The sequence below is a fragment of the Neophocaena asiaeorientalis genome, unplaced genomic scaffold (genome assembly GCF_003031525.2).
Source record: "Neophocaena asiaeorientalis asiaeorientalis breed wild unplaced genomic scaffold, Neophocaena_asiaeorientalis_V1.1 scaffold361, whole genome shotgun sequence".
Taxonomy (NCBI): Eukaryota; Metazoa; Chordata; class Mammalia; order Artiodactyla; family Phocoenidae; genus Neophocaena; species Neophocaena asiaeorientalis.
Genome location: NW_020175290.1, coordinates 561,545 through 583,838, shown reverse-complemented (window position 1 = coordinate 583,838; position 22,294 = coordinate 561,545). Strand labels below are relative to the sequence as shown.

The window sequence follows — 22,294 nt, the reverse complement described above, 5'->3', positions numbered from 1 at the left end:
TTAAAAGAGCAGAAGTTGTAATTATTAGTCACAATTATTTGTGATAACTCTAAGCCAAGAATTTTGTGACAACAGAAGAAATCTCAATAATGCAATACAGAACACACCATAATCTGGAACTCTCTTGGACCTTATTAATTATCATAAATAGCAGGCAGGACTTACTGTATCGTGGTTTCACTCACATCAGAATCCTTCTAGCATGGACCTCGAGAATGGAATTATAGTAAAGAGAGTAAACCACTGAAGTAGTCTTTGTTTCTAATTTCTAAAGTATTTTGCTAACATTATTATCTGTTACACTGGACAAACAGCTGGTGGATATTTCTAATCTTTTAACGGTTGCTTCATAATTTTCTCCTCCATTCTGTTTCTTCCTCTCTATAGCAAACTAGTGCCTGCTCTAGGAAGACCTTTCCAGCAGCTGGAAAGAGAAGCATGACTTAAAATTGCAGAGCCAAATTGCCCTGTCCCTGATGGATAAAGCTTACTTTATATGCATAGTGACCTGGATTCAGAAAAACTGGATGACACCTCCCCACTGCCTACCTAAAGAAGGGGCACAGGATTGACATTGACCAGAGGCTGCTGTGACAGTGACAAGTTTGGTGACTTGAACAGTGTATGAGATTTTCTGGGATGATTCCTGAAAACAGTACATCATTTCTCCCTTCCTAACTGATTACATCCCTTCTGAGTGATCCCAAAGGACTGAACCTTAGTAGTTGTACCTTTCAACTGCTAAGCAAATGTAGAGATGGTGCCCTTGCTAACAGGCTGTGAGCAGACAATGTGACATTTACTCCTCTTTATTCTCTCAAGACACATTCAAAGTCTGGAACGTGCTCCCTCCTCACCCCCCCATCTCTTCCATATCCTCTACCTCCCACCATGACACTTCCCTACTTTTCTGAATGAACTTCCCAGTCTCTTCCATCTGACTTCACCTCTCACATTGCTGCCCTGTTTTTCTGGCCTGACGAATGCAAGCCTGAGGCAGATCTCTTCCTTTACTTCAGAGTCTGGGAATGACTCCTTCCTGCCTTTCCCTGATTATACAACTCAGGCAGAGTTCCACGTCAGAGTTCTATGACTAATTCTCATGGAGCTCCTATACCATGGGATAGAATTTGGGCCCTTAGCCTTTGCCTCCCTGAGGTCTAGGGAGAGGGGCGACCATGGTGATATGGTGCCCAGGCTAGGTTCAGGTGAAAGAGGAGGTGTCTGGCTTTTGTGTGGCACCATAATGAAGGGCCAAAAAGTCACCACTTCTAAGAGATCTCTAGTAAATTTGCCTAAGCAAGGGACTCTTTCTTCACAGTTCAATGTAGGCCCATATCATTTCTCAGTTATGGGTTGTTTTTTTTTAATTTATTTGGCTGCGCTGGTCTTAGTTGTGGCATGCAGGATCTTCACTGCCGTGTGTGGGATCTTCGTTGAGGCATGCGGAATCTAGTTCCCTGACCAGGGAACCAACCTGGGCCCCTTGCATTCAGGTGCGGAGTCTTAACCACTGGACCACCAGGGAAGTCCCTCAGATATGGGTCTTTTTCAATTCTTGTTTCTACTCCCCTCCTCCACACACACACACACACACACACACACACACACACACACACACACACTCATTTTGGCAGTCTTCCAGATCTTCACCTTATATATCCACACATATGTTGGTTTTTTTCATTTTTTGTTTCTTCCCCCCCCCCACACACACACACACACACACACACACACACACACACACACACACACACACACCTTAGCTGTCACCTCCCATCCTACTTCCAGCCAGATACCTTTTTTGTTTTTTGGTAGGTTTTCATTCAATATTAACTATGAATCTCTGCTCCACCGTTTCCCTTTTTAGAGTAAATGCAGGTCCACTATCCCTTATATGAAACCTCTGGGGCCAGCTGTATTGAGGAACTTTTTCAGATTGTTGAATGATGCTATGGTTCATATGTTGTAAATTAGACAACACCCAACAGGGTTTGTGGCTCCATATTTTTTCACACTAAGTGGGATAAACCAAAACCATACATAGCCTCACATCAGTTTGTAATTGTTTTTTGTTTTTTTATTTGTTTGTTTTTACCAAATGAGTTTGCTACAAACTTATGAAAAGGAAAAAATAAAAACCCTTCTGTCTTGAGAGCTTTTTGTATTTTTAAAATGAGGATTAAGGATTGGTGATCTGTATTATGCTGTGCAAATTCTAGACATATTAAAAGAGGAATGGAGTATTTTAGGAGAATTTGGCTTTTTTGTTGTTAAAAATGCCTTATTTTTCTAATTTTTGAGACAGTACAGAGACAATTTTATAGGTGGTACAATGAAGGATGGAGTTGTTCAAGTAAGCAGTTTAGTACAAGCCGGAAAAATGAAGCAAGGGGAGGGTGGGGCCGGAGGAGGAAGGAAGCCCAAACTAGATGGAACCAAGATAAAGAAAATACTGGCAGACTGGGACTGGAACTTATTAAAGGGCAAGTGATAGAACTTGGAGAACAAAAAGATAACTTTGAGGGCATAGTCAAGAAATATTCTTAAAAATTATTTTCAAATGTACCTTATAAATCCATGAACATATATCCAGGTAAAAGAAAGATATCCCAAGCCTGGTCCTCCCTATTAATCGTCCTGGTTTATAACTTTGCAGTGTTCCATTAGGAACTGTTTTCAAGGATAAGCATGTAAGCTTCTTTCTCCTTGGAAGGTTGGGAGGCCAAGAATCCTGTTGGAAGTTAGAGGTTCCGGAGCTCAGAGTGCTCTAGCATTCTTTGTTAAGTGCGGTAAATATCACGATGGAGAGGTAGGGGAACAAATGTAAGAAAAAAATGGGTTTTTATTTCACATTGAGTTGGTTCTTATTCTCGTCATTTGACACTAACTCAACTGTTTCTTGCATTCAAAATGTTGCTTCAGTCAAAATGTAGTCAGCTCTATGGAAAGGTGATTAGAAGAAAAAAAACTGTTATCCGCAAAAAGTATGAACTCCTGCAGCGTTGAGGATGGTGTTTCATTAAAAGAGAGAAGGCATTTCTTCCATTCTTCAGATCTTAACCACTATTTTCGGGTTTCTTCCCAACTTTTTCAGACAGTGAAAGATCTGGGAACACCCCTACCCCCAATGAACTATCAATAAGTTCTTTCTTTTATAGGAAAAAGGGCAAGTAGTCAGAGATACAGGAGACAGATAACCTACCAATCACAAGCTGAACTATAGTCAGTTACAAATTGCAAATTCAGTTTCAATGGGAGTTTATTCCTCATGTACAGGGGGAAAAAATAGAGCGTCTCCTTAAAAACAGAGACAAGGTCGAACTGGGCTGAATCCTTAGCCCCAAGCACACAGTAAATATGCGTAGATTCATTACTTAAAGATATGCCACTTTTCCTATGCCAGGCCCTGGGCTAGGTCTTCGGGGCACAGGAAAAGGTTAATGCAATGGAGGGATTCAGATCCCACTTGGCATAATGTAAAGCCGAATGAATAAAGGTTTTAAATAACGTACAAAGAACACAGCAGCGGGGAAGCAAGTACGGTTTACATCACATTTTGTGGGAGCTCTCATTCCCATTTTAGCTCCTGCGTTCTTTCGTTTCACGCCGCCCTTCCTAGGGGGCGCGAAAGGAGGCGAGCCCAGAGAATTGTGCCTGAGTTTACCTCTGAGTGCCCCCGTTTCTGCCTGTTCTACTCCACTTTACCTGGGTTTTCCCGTGAGTTTCGGTTTGGATTTTAGTTCCTTAAATTTTTGAGCGATGTGAAGAGTTGGGAGAGGGACAGGCTTTAATTTCCTTGCCTTTTTTGGTGACACCGTCCTTGGTTGAGAGTTGCTCTTCTTTCTTTCCCACTCCAGATGCCTCTTCAGTCCTCCAGATCTTTTTTGCTCTTCTGCATGAGGTACTCACAGATGCCTGGAAAGTTGTGGCTTATTCAGCCAGCCCTGGAAACAGCAAAGGGATGGGGTGGACGACGGAGAATTAGGTAGTCACGGAGGGCCTTTACCGCTTTACTCTCTCCTTGAGCCCCGGTTGCCTTCCCCTGCCCTCCCAATGTGTACGCCCTTAGCAGAAATCTGACAACTTCCGATTTCTTGCTGCCAACCCCTATTCCTCGCTAATCTTGATTCTTCAGCTGCTGGTGTCAGTGCAGAGAAAGGGGAATAAAAGGCAGAAGACCAGGCTGTGATTTTATACACTTAAACGCGCACCCCTGAGAAACTCATTAAATTCCTTCGTGACAGTTCCCTGTCTTCTCTGGGACTATTTATAAAGCCTTACTGGAAACGTGTCAAGTTCCAGGCAAGTTGAAATAGGACAAAGAGCCACAAAAATCAGATTTGCTTTTGTCTTTGGTTTCTTGTTATAAAAGAAATTAGTGCACTTGGTTTAGTTTCTTCCATAAATTTGTCTGTTTACAAAAGGCTTTTTCTTTGATATTACCTCAAAATTTCCATTGAAGGATTTCGTCTTTGTTGCTTAATTTACTGTGGAGGGGACTGGTTGGCAGCGGGAGGTCAACATTTAGGTCTTTTAATTCTTTCAGGGTTGGTTGTTTACAACTAAATATAAAATAAATTGGTAAAATGCCTTTCTTCAGTAACCAGGGGATCCAAATAAACTTTGGAGAAAATATGCTTTCTTTCCCCTCTCCAATAGAAATGGAAATTTATGTAGGAATGCCAGCTCCAGCACGTCTCCTTAGCAACGTGAATCTTTTGCCCCTTTCTCTCTGTCTCCTGAAATAATAGCCCCCTGATTGCATAAAGACTTTTCAGATAGGTAGGAGAAACAAGCTTCAACTCCCATTTTCTTTTCAGGCCCGTATCCTTTTCTCTCGGCCAGGAATGTGGGGAATGGGGAGAAGCCAGCTCGAGTTTGTGGCGCGTCTGCAGTGTTTGCTAATCTTTCCTTCATTGCCTCCATACCCATTTATCTTTGCTTTTTTCCTCTCTAAGCAAGGAAATAGGGAGACACAAGCTTAATGCAAATATAGTTGTAATAGGACTCTGCAAGGTGAAAATCGGAGGCTGGTACAGCTTCTGATTTTTTCTTCTAAACCCGTTATTCTACCCTCTTGCTGAAACTCATACTGCAGCATTTATTTCTTGTTGCGTTCCTGAAAATAAAATAGCTTTCATCCTAGAAAAAGTATACTTCAGAAGCAAATTGGGCTGGTGGAAATGGTTTTGTTGGAAGCTATCTGGAACAAGTTATTGACTTTCTTTATGTAGTAGCAGTTCATTTTTCCTCCCCAAGGTGGTGGTGGACGGGGAGGATGCAGGAGGAAAGGAAACAAAATCTGGAAAATCGCTCATCTCCCCACTTTACAAAGTCTATTTTCTTACAGTGTTCGGTGCACTTGAAGCTTCTGTGCACCAGTATTCTGAAACAAGGGGGAAGCTTGAAGTGAAACCAGCAATGTTTTCCTTGCCCGTTCCAAAGGGCAGGCAGCTTTTCTCAGTCTGTTTGCTGTGTTGAATAGCAGAAAGCAGGGAGGGAAATGTCTTCTCTGAAGATTTTAAGAGATTCACTTCTTTGTCTCGAAATGAATTACCTCAGGAGGAACCACCAAGGACAGTTTTACTGAAGGCCCTTTACCAGCATCTTCAGGGCTTAATTAAAAACCTTTGTCTTAATTAAAATTGAAACTGCTGTGAAGAGGCAAGCTTGTAAATACAGAAGGGAAATTTCAGGAATGTTTCTACCGATGACAATATGTCCTACTTAGGCCCAGTTCCTAGGGAAACTTTCCCCTCAGCCATTATTTTTAAAGCCGCATTTTAATTTTGGTACCAAATGTGCATCGTTTGCCGCTTATAACCTGTTTTATGGTTTTAAGCAAAAGCAGCAGAACCATTCCTTTTGTGTCCTGGTGTATTGTAGGTTGCGTCAGCACTTCTAGTACGAACCAGTAATCCGGGTGTCAGTCAACTGTAATGCTTTTCTCTGGTGTCCCAATTCAGTGTATGGGGGACTATCCAGGCATTCATCCTTAAGCTGTAAATTTCCCAAAAAGACAAATGAGAAAATGGCTAATAGACTGTCATTCGCGGTGGAAACAGGAAAAAAATAAATTAATTAAGTATGCTTGTTAGGAAGTTTAGAATAGGTGGTACTCACATGGCTGCTGGCCACAGAATTTCTAAGGATGATTTTGGCAGCCTTTTAATACATCTTAAATATTATTTTTAAATGATAGTAATGTTTTAGACTTTTGCTTAGTCGCATTTAGTTTTGATAACTTTTTTCCTAGAATATAATTATAGGGTTTCACAGCCATAGCAATTATAAGAGAATCCTTAGTACAAATAGGATTACTCAAGTGTATACAGAAAGCTGACACCTTAAACTTGACTTCAAACGTACTGTATAACCTCTAGGGTAATTTTATACTTCTTTAAAATTTATAAATACGTAGCTATTTCATATAAATCAGATTGCTTTTTTGACGTCTGTGTTATTTACTGACTAAGCAAAATGTAAGGGTGTGCAGATGGCCAAATGAACACAATTTACTGAGAGCAATTTTGGGATATAACAAGTGGCATTTATCCAGCTTTCCATCCACAAAATACTTGATTAAATAGTTGGTTCCTTTTTCAAGGAATATTAACATTAGCGCACTGTCCTAAAAATAGCTGCATTTGTAACGAGTCACTGGCAGTTTTGAAATGGCAGTGCGCTGTAGGCTAATAACAGGTGAATATTATTATTTTCAGTTGACAAGGGGTTCTTTTAAGAGTGCTTTGTATGTAGCTCATTTTTTAAAAACTGTGATATAAAAATCCACTTTAAAAGGCATTATAAGAAAACCTGTCTTAGGTGGTAGTTTAAGATAAACGGAACTGCCTAAACACCTGCAAATCTTAGAAAATCTGAGATACAGTGATTCTGAGTTCAGATGTGTATATCTGTGCATATTTTGAATCCATATCTTAATTGGGAAACGTAATTTCATTGGAAAACTTTGCAATGTGATTTACTCCAGGGAAAGTTCAGCTTGTTGCTTGAAATGAGTTGATATTGATGCATGTTTACAAATAGCTCAGCAAGCCTGGAGGTCACAACAGTTATACTCTATTCTGGCTTCCTAAGAAAGAACAGAAGTAGAACAAATGGAATTTTTTTTAACCTATACAGCGTAGACTGGTGGAAAATTATTCAAAGAGCAGCACTTAGCACCAAAACTTTCTTGATTAATAATCCAGAGAAAACCCAGTATAACATTTCAAGATCTTGATGATGATTTCCTTTTAAGGTCTCCTAAGACTCTGAAGTTCCCCAGATTGATTTTTACAAAGGACATTTTAATCTGTGGGCAGATATAATTCCTCTTTTGTTCACATTTGTAGAATGATTGTAATCTCCAGGGAGCCATTTAGATCAATCTTTGTCAGCTAAGGGATTTGATGAATATGTGAGAAGCCTGGCCTTTCATAAAACCTTTCAAAACAAAACCAAAACAAACAAAAGCATATCTCAAGCAATAGATTTTGCCCGCTGTCAGGAATAAATTTGAAGAATCACTTTCAGGTTTCTGTTTAATACTAAGCCCACTTAGTGAGACCGCAAAGTACTGCTGGATATATTAGTGAAAAGGATTTTAGGTGCTCCAAAATAAGTCCCTGGATTATATTACCTAAATATCACAGTAAACTTCTTTATGAACGCTGATATATTATAACATAATCCTCTAGGAGGGCAGAGTAGTGTTGTGAAGAATATATGAGGCTTTGGATTCAAACTGCCCTGAACTTGACCACTTACCAATCATATGACCTCATACAGCTTACTGTCATCAGATGATTTGTCATGAAGATTAAATATGCAAACATACCTGCTCATTAGGGTTGCATTTCTTCCTTATATATTCAGAGAAGCAAACCCAAAGTGATAATTTTTTTCAATAATTGAGGACTTTTTCCTCCTTAAGTGGTAAACTTTTTTTGCATTGAGTGATGAAGTGTGTTGTTAGTCTCAAATTTAAATTTTGATATGTACTTCCCAGCATTTAACAGTGCTCTTGGTAAATCATGATCACAAATTTATTGTCTAATAGCTACCTTTTATTCAGTACTACTCCAGGCCAGACATCTCTATTATTCCCAGTGTTGAATAAACTTGCAGTTTAGCTAATGTTATCTCCATATATTATTGAGGAGACCAGGTATTTTTGTAAGTTTACCAAGTTCTCAATCAGTGGTAGGGACAGGTTTTCTCCAAGAGTGTTCCAGTTATTAATGCTGGAAAACAAACCAACCCCAAAGTTAGTGGTGTCAAATGACAGTTATTTTTTTATGCTCATGACTTTTGTGGGTCAGGAATTCAGATAGGGCATAATGAGGATGGCTTGTCTCTGCTCCAGGATGTCTGGAGCTGGAGCTGAGGGTGAGTTGAATGGCTGGAAACTAGAACATCTGGAACTGCAGGATCTTCTTCCAAATGGTTTCACAGGGTTTGACTTATTGTTGGGAATGGCTGGGAGGCTGGACTCAGCTGGGACTGGCCTTTCTAGCATGGTGGTCTCAGCATAGTTGGACTTCTTTTCTTACAGGATGAGTAGTTTTGCTGAGAGCAAGGGTTCAAAGAGAACCAGTCTCTGTCTGAACCAGCCTGGGAAATCACAGAGGAGCCATATGTATAGTCCAGATTCCAGGGGAGGAGAATTGGGCTCTACTTCTTGATGGAGCAGTGGCAAGGTCACATTGTAGAAGAGCATGTAGGATAGGAAATGCTCTTGGGCCACATGTGCAAGTATATAGTCTGACACTGGAGTCTAGCCGGAAATCTGCATTCTTTCTTTATTGCCTCTGAAGAACCAAGACAACTACATAGCTTCTTTATTTAATAACTTTGAATCAGTTGTATAAATAACATTTGGCTGGGGCAAAAACTGCCCTCAACCAACACATGGCTTTAATGATTAGTCACTTGTATGGGATTACTCTAGATTTGGAATCAAATGACCTCAAAAACTTAACCTGTCTACAAATAGAGAACGTTTTTCTCTCTATATATTCAACCTTAGGTCATTTTTGGATTATAGTCTCAAATGATCAAGGATCAAACTGATTAAGAATCTGAACTCTTAATTTGCTACTTCATGCTTCATGATAAAATTTTAGCCTTTCTTAGAAGGTTTTGTATGAGTCTGACAAGATGGTTTGTACATGAACACTGAAATGTAACAATTCCATACAGGAGCCAAGTTTTGTAGTGCTAGAAAGGTATGAGAATTGCAGGGATGTTTTTTGTTTGCTTGTTTTTTCATTATTTTAATAACATGATTCTTCTCTTGATAATTGCCCATATGTTGAGTCACAGAATCACAGCACATTTGGAGTAGAAAAGATTTTAAAAAATAATCCTGCCCGATTAAATTGATTGCATGGACAAGAAAAATAAGGCAAGACAGAATATTAAAGACTCAATAGAGAGATTGTACTTAGCCATAGTATTTTTGCAGGGTGGGTTTTCAGAATTTCCAGTAATATTGCAGATAACTATCTCTTGGTATTTGAAGGATTGTTGAATACTATCATGTATGGAATTTTCGATGAAGAAGTTAAGGACTGCATGTGAAACAGCTGTCTACTTTTTAGAAGATTATTTATCATCCAAGATTTGATTTCCCATAGAATTTAAAGAGTCTTCAAATAGACTCATTTATGTTGACAAGTCCATTAAGTTTTAGATGTTTTTTATCATCAAATTTTACATTGTTACCGTGGCTAGTCCTTAAAAATCAATGAAAACTTCTTTTTCTTTAAGTTTCTCTATGATAGGGTTCTTTAAAACAACTGCTTGACTTTAAGTTGAAAAACACTTCCAAAAGTCTGTGGAAGCCAGCCATGTAAGTTTCTTAACTTGATTATATGCATATAAATTTCACTGGATCAACTTATTACTGCATTCTGACTTTATTTATTTTTTTAAAGATACATTTATTTATCAAGAGACTGATTTTTCCTATCAACTTATTACTGCATTCTGGGGGACGTCCCTGGTGACACAGTGGTTAAGAATCCGCCTGCCTATGCAGGGGACACAGGTTCGCTCCCTGGTCCGGGAAGATCCCACATGCTGCGGAGCAACTAAGCCCATGCGCCACAATTACTGAGCCTGTGCACCAAAACTACTGAAGCCCATGCGCCCTAGAGCCCACATGCCACAACTACTGAGCCCGTGTGCTGCAACTACTGAAGCCTGCGCGCCTAGAGCCCATGCTTCACAACAAGAGAAGCCACCACAATGAGAAGCCCGCGCACTGCAATGAAGAGTAGCCCCCGCTCGCCGCAACTAGAGAAAGCCCACACGCAGCAGTGGATTCCCAACACAGCCAAAAAATAAATAAAGATTAAAACAAAAACAAGAAACACTTATTATTACGTTCTGGCTTTTTTTTTTTTTTTTTAAAGATACACTTATTTATGAGACAGATTTTTCCTTAAGCAGAATTTCATCCTCACGTGTCAAAGGCATGGACAGTTAAATCTTACCAGTCTTTTTAAAGTATTGAATCATCTCCCTTGAAAATTAGACAAGGACACCTTCCTTACCCTTTTTTGCTCCTATATTTGTTTGGGATTTTGAGACATAAGTAGACCATCAATTTTCTGTTCTATTGTAGTCTTGCCTTTGGCACCAAAGACTCCCATTAATAAAACAAAACAAAACTAAACAAACAGTAACCCCTACAAAAATGAAGCATCCATGGTTTCCAGAAAACCAGGAAAAAAATATCTAGATCATTTTTATCTCTACCAGCTTATTAACTGTTGTGAGATTTAAAATGATAGTTTTAATGAGCCATGTTTCAAGATAAGGTCACAAATATTGATTGTCTTTTCAAAATATATGCGTATTAGGCAAAAAGATGTTAAAAAAATAGAAGTTGGGACTCCGAGTCACATATTCTCTATGCATGAAAAGGCACATCCACAAAAGGACTCAAATTTCCATCAGAAGGAGTTTTATTTCTGTCATGTTTTATGGTCCTGAAACCAAATGTTCATCATAATGCATAGTGCTTTGTGAAGGCAACCTGGAGTCTTTTCCTAGCACTAGTAGGTGACTTAAAGAGAGATAGAAATGTCCCAGGAGGCCCTTTTCTAAGAAATGTCCCAGGAGGCCCTTTTCTATCTTCTCGTATGTATCCAAGTAGTTAACTTCATTGAAACATATTCATTGATTTCCTAGCAGGGAGTAAGCATTGTCCTGGTACAAAATCAGCTAGTCGTTCTGGTGGTGAGAGCAAGGTGATGAATGAAAGTTTCTTTTAAACAAATTAATGAAATAATACAAATGTACGAAGTACTATAAAGGAGGAAATAAATATAAATTCACCTTCTGCAGGGGGGTAGAAGAAGGGCTCTCATCTAAAGAAGCTTGCTAACAGGGAACTGGTGGGGGCACTAGCTTGCCAAATTTATCCCTCCATATTTACTGGGGGGTGTTTTAATACTGATTGTGGGTGACTGGCTGGCTGCCTTCCATCTGCTCTTTATTATTAGCTACGCTAAACCCATCACAAAAGCTTTTTAGTTGCTTAGAGGCAGGTCACCCACTCCTAGTCTTGGCATGGGTTTTCTTCTCGTTTTTCCAAATAACCAAGTTTTCCAAATTGTAACCTTCTTAGGTTTTTTCCAAAGAGTAGAGAAGAACAATGTTTGATGTAACAAACACATCACAAGTTTATATATGTACTATGATTAGGAATTACTATTGAGAAATACCAGTACCCATTAGATAATACTAGTTACCATCAAATGCTAACGAAATCTTTAATATAATACTTGGTAAGAAACAGCAGCCATTAGCAGTGATGGTGTCTTTCTTTTTTGTCTAAATACTGAAACATACTTTAATAGCAGGGCTTTGGCTAAGCAGTGTATACAATGGTTTTATTTGGGAAAAAAAAAACACTATGTTATGGTGTTTAGATGATAAATTACATTTCCCCAAATTTTCTGTGATAGAATTCTGTGAAGCAGCTAAAGTGCCCCTTTATTTGTAAAGAAAAAAGTATGTGTGTTCTTCAAACATCAACACAAAACAACTCAGAAGTCTTGAATGAAATTGTCATGGATTGAAAATTAATAACCTGTTTGGCACTCTTGGACCCCCAGAATTTTCCAAAATTTTGGTAAAATTGACCTGCACTTTGGTCATTAAAATTGTTGCATTATGTATTTGGATGGTTACCTGGGGTAATTTATGTGCTTAAAATCAGGTTGGCGCTGTATTTCTGACACATTTTTTTTATCCATAAATGGGCCTAAAGAGTGAGACTTAAATCATATTGTTGCCAACTTAACATGGGTTTTAAAGTAGGTGCTTCTCTGACATTCCACTTGACTGTGTGCAGCTCGGTGCACACAGTGTCTATACTGTTTGTCATTTTATGAAAGACGTAGTTGTTTGCCATAAATATTTGTTTGCATGTGAATGTTAGTTTTGATATTAGTTGTTTGAAAAAGGAGATGGTCATTTTAATTATTGAAATTAGAATCCGGATTCTTCTTTTGGCTGCCTTTGCTTGTGTCTGTATCCCATGGAACAGTGGAAAATTAATGCAATGCTGACGGATTTAGGTCAGGATGCAACTTAGCCAAGAAAACTAAGTTTAAACTCACTCACAAATGGTTCCGATTTTCCACTTCATCTGCCACATGCAGAGTAACTTTAAGGAGAACTTGTGGATGGCTTGTGAGATAGTGTCAAGATGACAGAAAAGATTACTCTTCTAGGTTGAGTAGTGAATGATTTTGATTGCAGTTATGGATATCATTTTGGTGAATATTCTTTTGGAGAATCCAAAGGTAAAAATATAAGTGCCTTTCTGGCACATTTCAGTGTGATTATAAAAGTTATTAAAATCAATATTTTACTTTCTGATGAGAATTTTAGGAATAGTGAGAATCGTGCATTAAAATATTAGAATACACTTGGGGAAGTACCACCCACTCCTGCTGTGGGACTTGAATTTATAAGGTTAAAAATGTGTTTCTTGGGCTTCCCTGGTGGCGCAGTGGTTGAGAGTCCATCTGCCGATGCAGGGGACACGGGTTCGTGCCCCGGTCTGGGAAGATCCCACATGCCGCGGAGCGGCTGGGCCCGTGGGCCATGGCCGCTGAGCCTGCGCGTCCGGAGCCTGTGCTCCGCAATGGGAGAGGCCACAACAGTGAGAGGCCCGCGTACCGCAAAAAAAAAAAAAAATGTGTTTCTTCATTGCTTTTTAATTATATCTAATTTCCTAGAAGAAGTGACAATTGTGTGCTCAAAGATTTACATACAGTAGAACTAATCTCAGCGTATAAACAATACCTGCAGAGGTAAATAAATTAGCCAGTGTCTGATGAGTTAAAGGTTTTGAAATGAGACAGGTGGAGGAAAGCTTTAGGCACTGGTGTGGTACACTGACCTTGGCTCAAAAGTGTGGAAAATGTATCATCATTTAGATTTTGCTTTTCCTGAAAATCGGAAGTAAATTTTGACCGTGAATTCCCCAAGGGAATGTGAATTCTCCAATTTGGCAGTTATAATGTGGCCCACAGAATTTTCATAGTGCAGTAGCAATTTCAGGCCAGTCTCATGTATTAGATTGTAAAGTAAGTCAGCACAATTCTGCAGAATACTAAAGCATTTATAGACATTGGAAACTCTGGCACCCGCTAATAAAAATACTTAGAAAGAGGATTTGAATTTAGTTCCTGAGTTGCACATTAATGTTGGACTTGATGTTTTGATGTATGGACTGCCCAATTTTTGTTCTGTAGCTGCGGGGGAAAGTATAACATTGTGTGTTTGTCTTTTATCTATATATATTTATTTATTTTAATTATTTTTTTCCTTTTTTCTTTTATCTTTTTTCTGTTAGAGAAAGCTGTCATAGGGAAGCACATACTTATCTTTAGCCTTGGCTTTTGTAGGTACAGTTCCAACGCATCCGGCGTGTCACTGTGTCAGTTTTGCCAAAATACTCTTAAGTGGAACCTGACATATACTATGCCAGCCTCATTTCAAGTTTCATTTCCGGATCCAAAACATCCCTCCCAGCCCACTTGAGACCTAACCAGTTTATGGACCAAGGTTGTACATTATTTCCTCCAAACCTACTATCACTTGTTCTCTCAGGTCTTAGAAACCAAACTCAGATTTCAAATCAGGTGGCCCAACATTGAATAATGAGCAATTTTACTTGTGCAGAGCACTGCAATGTGTAAAACAGAACCATGGCCACTGATGTTCTGCAGAGCTGGTTTACGTTCACTGCTCCACTACAGTATCAGTATATCATTTATAGAAATGTATAAAACTAATGCCGAGTAATAAATCTCTAAGGACTCTTAACACTTCATCTGATTAAATACTGTGAGGGCTATAAAATTGGGGGACTAAGATTGATATAGAAATTAACCAATTATGAGAACTTAGATGATTTTTTTTGAAGAAATGGAGCTGAAAATTGAGAATTTTATGACATTTTGTTTTGCAAACACTGAATATGGGATAGCAAGTATTTGTGGCATGCAAACCTTCTAATGGAAAAAATGATTCATGTATAGTTTTCCAGTCATTTATTATAGTATTAATGTAAAATTGCCCGAGTCCTGTAGTATATAGCAAAATATTTTATATGTATATATTCTTGTTAAATCTACATTTGGTAGATAAGTAAATACATGTCTTTGTAAACATGAATCCCAGCCTATTATTTTAATGGCCATTAGTAGGTATCTATAAAAGTATTTTTGACTTGTTTTATTCCCCATCTCCTAGTCTTGTTCAGTAAGAAAGAGGAAAATGGTATCAGACCGATCTGCATAGTCCCTGGCTTTAACTCATCTGTGAGGCAGGTCCTAATATTTGGACAGTGGATTCGGTTGCTGTTTACTGAAAGAAACACAGTGCCACGTGCACTGTTCTCAGCTCCAATATGCCTAGTGCTGAACCTTGAAAACTACCCTGATCCTTCTTGACTATGGTAGCCATTTCAAACTGCTTTTTCAGCTTACTGATTGATGTTCAACTGGTCAGCAAGTTAAAGCTTTGGTCCTGGGCAACCTGCCCAAGTGAATCATTCCAAATGGGTATAATGACAGTGATCCCGAAACTTGGCACCGTCCACCAGAGATATAGCCTCAATACTTCAGTCTAAGCCCCAGCTTCTGGCCAGGACAGCGGCAGACATATGTGGCCCAATTCTAGTCTCTTGGAAAATAAAATGGCTTTTCTGTTTGAGCAGGCATAGCTATGGTTGTGGACCAAAGGGAAGGGTAGCAATATCATAACTGTGGAGATGCTGGTGACTGGTGCTCCTTTTTGACTTTATGTCTAAAGTGACTTTCTCATTAGCCACAGCCTCAATACTTAAAATTAAATACAGGACATATAGAAGAAAATCAGAACTGGTTGTATTCATCTACTTTTTAGAACTATTTCCTTTGCTACAAGAGGTTCCCCTCCTAATTAGGTTCTAGTCCCTTTTAATACTTGTTATTCTCCTGTAGCTTCTATTGCATTTTATTGGCTTTCGGTATGAAATAACGTATTACTATTTTAAGGAAATTCAACATGTGAAATTAGGATTTTTTTTGCAGTTTTCTATTGTTATGCTGGATATGCATCACTTTCCACTCCTGTATTACTCATTAATCTAATTGACTTCATTATGAAATTATTATTGTCTGAGAGGCCTTTACCTAAAAGAAAATTCAACATTTTAAAATGGTACATAAGGACTTCCTTGCGGGGCGCAGTAGTTAAGAATCCCCCTGCCAGTGCAGGGGACACAGGTTTGATCCCTGGTTTGGGAAGATCCCACATGCCGCGGAGCAACTAAAGCCTGTGTGCCACAACTACTGAGCCTGTGCTCTAGAGCCCGCAAGCCACAACTACTGAGCCCATGTGCCACAACTACTGAAGCCCATGTGCCTAGAGCCCATGCTCTGCAACAAGAGAGGCCACTGCAATGAGAAGCCTGCGCACTGCAATGAAGAGTAGCCCCCGCTCACAGCAACGAAGACCCAATGCAGCCAAAAATAAATAAATAAATTTAAAAAAACCACATTCTATCAATCAATCAATAGATAGATGATAGATAGATAGATAGTACATGAGGTATAGACCAGGGGTCAGCAAACTATTGCCTGACAGACCACCACTTGTTTTTGTAGATAAAGTTTTATTGGGACACAACCATGCTCCTTTTATTTACATACTGCCTAGGGCTGTTTTCACACAACACGGCTGACTTGAGTAGTTAGTTGCAACAGAGACCATGACTCACAAAGCCGAAAATATTTAATATCTGGCCCTTTAGAGGGAAAGTTTGCCAATTTCTTTCTTAGTCTTGTTCTTTACAAAATGCAAATAAATACATATATTTTAGCTATTCTTTGAGGATATTTAAAGTAGAGAAAATTGATCAAAATTCCTGTTTTATTTTGGATTGAAAAGTAGAAATAGTCAAATGTATGGCATTTTATGCCTTTTGGGCTATGTGAAAGAGCTTATTGGAAAAAAGCAATCTTGTGCTTTTATTTTTAAGATATTTTTAAAGTGAGTGAATAAGTTGTATCTTGATTTAAACAAAATTGATACTTTCAAAATTCTTATTTATTTAAAATAAATTGGAGTAAGTTGCTAAAAGCAATACTCATTTTATGAAAGTAATACTCCAACAAGAAAATGTTCGGCATTGGCTCTTAAAGCCTCCAGGAATTTGATTGATGTCTGGATGGATTGATTTTATTATTTTTTTTTGTACCTCAAATATTTAGATATAATGAAAATTTGATTTATTATTCAGAAATTTCAACTTACAACTTTTCAGAAGGATTTTTATTATGTTAAAGTGCAATAAAATTGTGCTATGCATAAACTTTTTCAAAAAAATTTAGAGACTTCCAAATGTAAGGATTGTTCTTTTGTTTTTTTAATTCAAAGCTACATGCTTTTATGGAACAACAACAACAAAAAACCCATAGTATGGCTATCCTTTTAAACTCTAGTTGAAAGCCAGATATACTTTTGTTTGAAGTTATATTGCTTTGTTACAAATAGATGGCATAAAAAAAATGCTCTCCACTTTCTTGTGATTCATCTTTATATTTTAAGGAGTATGGACTTGTTCTGTTTTCTCCCTTGTTTGTTTGTTTATTGAATGCTGTGCGAGTTCTAGTTCAGTGCCAGCTGTATTTCCAGAATTTATTAGGAGGAGAGGATGTGGAAGAGGATGCTTGAGGCAGGGTTATACAAGTGTAAATAAAAGAAGAAAATCTTAGGGCATTGTAGGTTCCTCTACTTGTCCCTTATCCTGCAGTGGTAAAGAGTGCACTTTGGGAGCTGTCTGGAGGGATAATTTCAGAGTGCAGCATCAAAATATCATGAGTTCTTCACTTTGGATAGACTGCATTGCAATTTAACCATGGGTTAAAGTCTATTTTTATTTCTTGCACATACATTAAAGTGAGGACCAGAAGAGGCAGCCTGGGACTTTGAAACAAAACCCATGAAAGAATGTTCTCCACAGTGTCATTTTCTGTGATGCTTCCTAAGCTGGATAGTGCTTTTATATATTCACTTTACTTCTTAGAGAACATTCTACTCTTATAAAATGGAAAATGGGCCAGTTTTGTGTCATACTCTTTCTAAATCTTTATTTTATAAGAAATAACAAATACATTTCAGTGAGGTTTCGGTTTCATTCAGGGCATGGGAGACTCAAAATATCTGTACAGAGGCCTACACATAGTAAGTGGTCAGTATATGCTTACTGTTAACGCGTGTGAATGAAGAAAGGAGCCAAGGAGCCACTTAGAGTCCATTCTGGCACCCTGGGAATACTTACTTTCAGAAACCATCCCTATGGTGGTAAATACAACAGTAAGATTAGAATGAAAGGAAAGAGAAGAGGAAAAAACAACAAATCTTCCTGATGCTAATTTGCTGGGGGAGTTGTTTTAGTTGGGGCGGGGGAGGGAGAGAAAGGCAATTAAAAAGTTGGGTTTTGTGTGTGTGTGTGCAAAGGAAGGCTTTCTAAGAAAGCACAGCAATAAAAAAAACAGAGTATGTACTACAGCCACATGCAACAACGTGGTTGAATATCAGAGACATAAAAGCCAGAAAATAAATACAGACTTAAAAGCCAGAGATCAATGAATTGATACCATTTATATAAAGTTTAAGAAAAGGCAAATATAATACGTAAATAATGTTGGTTTGGAGCCTGGGTAGGAGGGTGATAATTGACTCGGGAGGGGCACGAGGGAACTTTCTGGGTGATAGAAATGTTCTCTATCTTAATCTGGGTGGTGGTTACGTGGGTGTGTAAATATACATGAAATTCATCAAGTTCTCTACTTTCTATACTTATGATTTGTGAACTTTATAGTTCAATAGAAAATTAAATAATAATGACAATAGGTTGTGCAGGGGGCACCAATTTAGCATGAATGCTTAATAGAGTCCTTGGAAGAAAAGCATGGCAAACCTGTGGTCTAAAAACTGTGCTTAGCGAAGATTTCAAGGTGGGTCTGGAAGGATAAGTGAGATTTGGGTACATGGATAAAAAAGATTTAAAAAAAAAACCAACTGTGTTTAGCTTAATGTAGGAGACTTTTCTGAATAAGGACATTTGTAGTAATTTTTGTTGCAAAACATCTCAAATCCCAAAGGATGCTTGGTATGCAGTAAAATCACGTCTATTTAGCTGCAGCAAGGTGACTGCTGCTGAGCTTAGTGTACTGCTTGAAAAAAGCAATGCCTTTCTTTTTTCTTTCCAGATTGGCAGATTGCTACTCTGGCTTTACTCTTGGGCGGTGCTGCCATCATTCTCATTGCATTCCTGGTGGGTTTGATTTCCATCTGCGTGGGATCTCGAAGGCGCTTCTACAGACCTGTTGCTGTCATGCTTTTTGCAGCAGGTAAATATATTCATTACTTTCAAACATTAAAGTTTCATGAACCTTTCTACCATCCTCCCTTCTCATGCAGAAACAGTAATGTGGTTGCTGTATTACCTACAGATCAAGAGGCATTTGTTATATTTTAAGGTAAATTGGCTACAGGTTTATCATAGTATCCGTTTTCAACGTGTTAAGCATTTCACAGAGCACAGTGGCAATTTCTAAACTTCAAACTAAAACACGAATAAATAATGGCTCTTGACAAGGGCTGTTGCCTTAGGAATTGCAGCAGATGTGTTTACCAACAGTCTTTCTTCACATCCAGTATTTTTTTCCTCCTTTTACTGCCCCCTTGGTGATCTTAAGGCAAAATTGTTTTTTTCTGACATAAAACTGAAAAAAAAATTCCAATATGTGTACTCTTAAAGGTATAAATCTGTTTTGAAATAAACATGGTTATACTGAAAAATCATAATGTTTAACATGACCCGTCAGACAACTCAATCGTTTGAGTTCAATGGCATATTCATTAATTTAGCAACCCATCTTTCTATGAAGCACAGCTTGGATTAAAATATCAACCCAGGTAAAATGGAACTTTTACTAAAAGTCAGGGAGCTATTTAGAAAAGGGGCTTATAAGACTAAAAGCCCAGTATATTATTTGATATGAGTTTAAGTTTCATTTATAAGGATCTCCTTAAATATTCTTATAAATGACTGAAACTGAAATATTCTTGTTGGTGCCTTCAACTTATCCTGTCAGTCATATCTGATTTGAAGACTGCAAAATAAGCCCCTGTGACTGTCAACAATGAAGACACTGAGAGAACCATCTAGCCTGTTAGATGGATTTTTTAAAGCTGTTTAAAGATGGGGATAGATGAAATTTCTCAGGATTTGAAGGGTCATTTGGTCTATAATTATACAATCAGAAGTGTTCTGCTGCCCCCTGCTGTTTGTGTTCATCTTCTTATACCCATGAAGACTGGTCAGAATGCAAGGGTCATGAAAACAACGGTCCACAGGGCTGAAAGAATGTAGAAATAGATCTAATTAAAATCTCTTAAGTGATGTGCTCAAGATCACATAGTAGTTACTGGTGGACCTGGGGCTAGGAGGCTACTGAATCCTAAACGGGTGGTTCATTCACTACTGGATCCCTCATTCATTCATTCACTCTTTATTGGGTACCTATTATGGACTGGACATTATATTGAGACACCTATAAAACTGGCTAAATAGCATGACAGATACTTTCTAATAGAGTAGAAAACACTATTACAAAAAATATTTTGAAGTCTTAGGCGGTGGCGACAATATCATTATATTGTTGATCTCGTGTAATAAAAAAGGTCTCTATTGTGAATCATTTAGTATAACATGAAGATTCTCCTAAAGATTCCATCATTCTGCAGTTTATTTCTCAGTTCATGGATTTGCCACGGCTCTTTTCCTATTTTTACAATGAAATAACTTAGATATTTTAATTATAGTATGTTTATCTTTGCAGCTAGGATTTATTAACATAGTGATTAGAGTCAATTATAATAGAATTTCTTGATAAATTGTTCTGAAATGATATACAGTTCTTTAAAACTGGAATTATGTTTTGAATAATTTTTAGAATACTCATATTTCTGATTTATGAAGATATAGAGACAGTCTAGACATTCTCTTATAAATGCCCAGTATTATTGTGCTACCTAGTTACTATCCCATTTAGCCTTTAACTTACTCTATAATGGCATATGCAGAATCTATAAAGAAATCTGTTGTTTAAAGCACCTATTATAAACATTCTTACAGAAATAACTGGAAGTTCCAGTTTTTTCTTAAAAAGTTCTATAGTTTTTCCCAAGTATAGCAAAATTTGTGAAAATGTGAAAATAAGCACTTGTTGTAACAGAAAACATATTGTAAATGAGTATAAGTTAAAGGTAATGGATTTGTTCAAAAAAAGATTTTGATTTAACTCTCGCTGCCACAAATATTAGTAAATTATAAAATAACGAGATGAATCCCTAAAGCAACATTCATACAGTATTATTCTACCTGCTGAGACCGAAAATGAGCATTATACTGCTACATTTTAAAACTGTACATGTGCTGAGATTTAATTTTACTCATTCTCTTTTGAGACTGCTTATGGAAGCTTTTCTTGAAATAACCATTAGTTTAGCATTCACTTTGCATATAAGCAAGGTAAAACTTACTGGTTATTTGAAACATGTCATGAAAAAGTTTCTCTCTCCCATCTGCAAAAGCCATTAAAGAGTTGCCTGTAGCTGACTTCTGGAAAAGATATTTATTAAACATAATAATCCATTTATGATTTGGGTGTAAGATTAACAAAGTTGGAAAATCTGCCTACTTGAAACAATGCTAGCTAAAAATCATGGTTGTTTATCTTGCTTGCTTCTTAGGAAACATACTTATTCGAGTGGTTGGCTTGTCTCACCAGTTTAGTGATTCTTTGTAAATGTGTATTTGGGACTATTTTCCCTTTTTACTCATCCTGGTCTGCTTGAAAATGGTCTGTATTTCTCCACTTTTCTCACAATATTTTCTTCTTCAAATAATATTAAGCTTTATCTTGGTATTCACACACATAGGGAATGATACTTATCTCAACTAAGAAATATTCTTTTGTTTTTTTTTGCTTCTGCTGAAACTTGCAGTACATAAAATCAAAACAGACATAGCACTACCACTTGGAAACATTTCTACGCAGAACTACATCATTAATTCAGTACCATATGCAGTGCCTGGTACTCTGGGGCACTCAGTAAATAGCTGAGTGAATGACGGAAAGAAGACTGAGGAATGTGGCTTATAATCTGATAGGGAAAAACAGGCATGAAAACAGCTAGCTAACTGTAATTTGTTTTTTCTTAAACCATTACTCTGTTGGCAATTTATGAAGCAGCAAATTCCCTGTGACCACAAATCTAAGACCAAAACAGCTCAAAAAGTAACAGTTGTAGAGATTATTTTTCATATATCCATATTTTCATTCATTTATTTAACAAATGTATGTTGGATGCCTATAGTATGCAACTTCACTATCTTGGTGTTAGATAATATACTCTTAAAGGGTTTTTACTAAAAGCTGATGATTAAGTCTTATAAACACAGCCAGACAAATTTTAGAGGTTTTCTTGTCTTCTCTTTTTCTCTGAGGTCCTTGATTTAGGGTGGGTTTGCTACCTGCTTGAATAATTGCTAGATCTAAGAGGTAGCCATCGCTGCAACCCATCTAAAACATTGTCCTATGTTCCACAACTCTTCTACCTTCGGTCCTACAAATTTAGACTTCAGAATAAGATGTTATCTATAATGATACTGTTGATGATAATAATAATTAACTGAGCACCT

The 22,294-nt window shown here is 37.7% G+C and overlaps 1 protein-coding gene across 1 annotated transcript in view; it reads left to right on the top strand.

The window, feature by feature from the left end:
* The first annotated feature begins 2,335 nt into the window (after nt 1-2,335).
* The window catches only part of TMEM47 (transmembrane protein 47), a 29,996-nt gene continuing 10,037 nt past the window's right edge, over nt 2,336-22,294 (top strand). The window contains exons 1-3 of the mRNA XM_024765451.1: nt 2,336-2,486; nt 3,587-3,730; nt 18,795-18,935. Coding sequence (XP_024621219.1) covers nt 2,336-2,486; nt 3,587-3,730; nt 18,795-18,935 — 436 coding nt within the window. The remainder of the gene's footprint in view (nt 2,487-3,586; nt 3,731-18,794; nt 18,936-22,294) is intronic.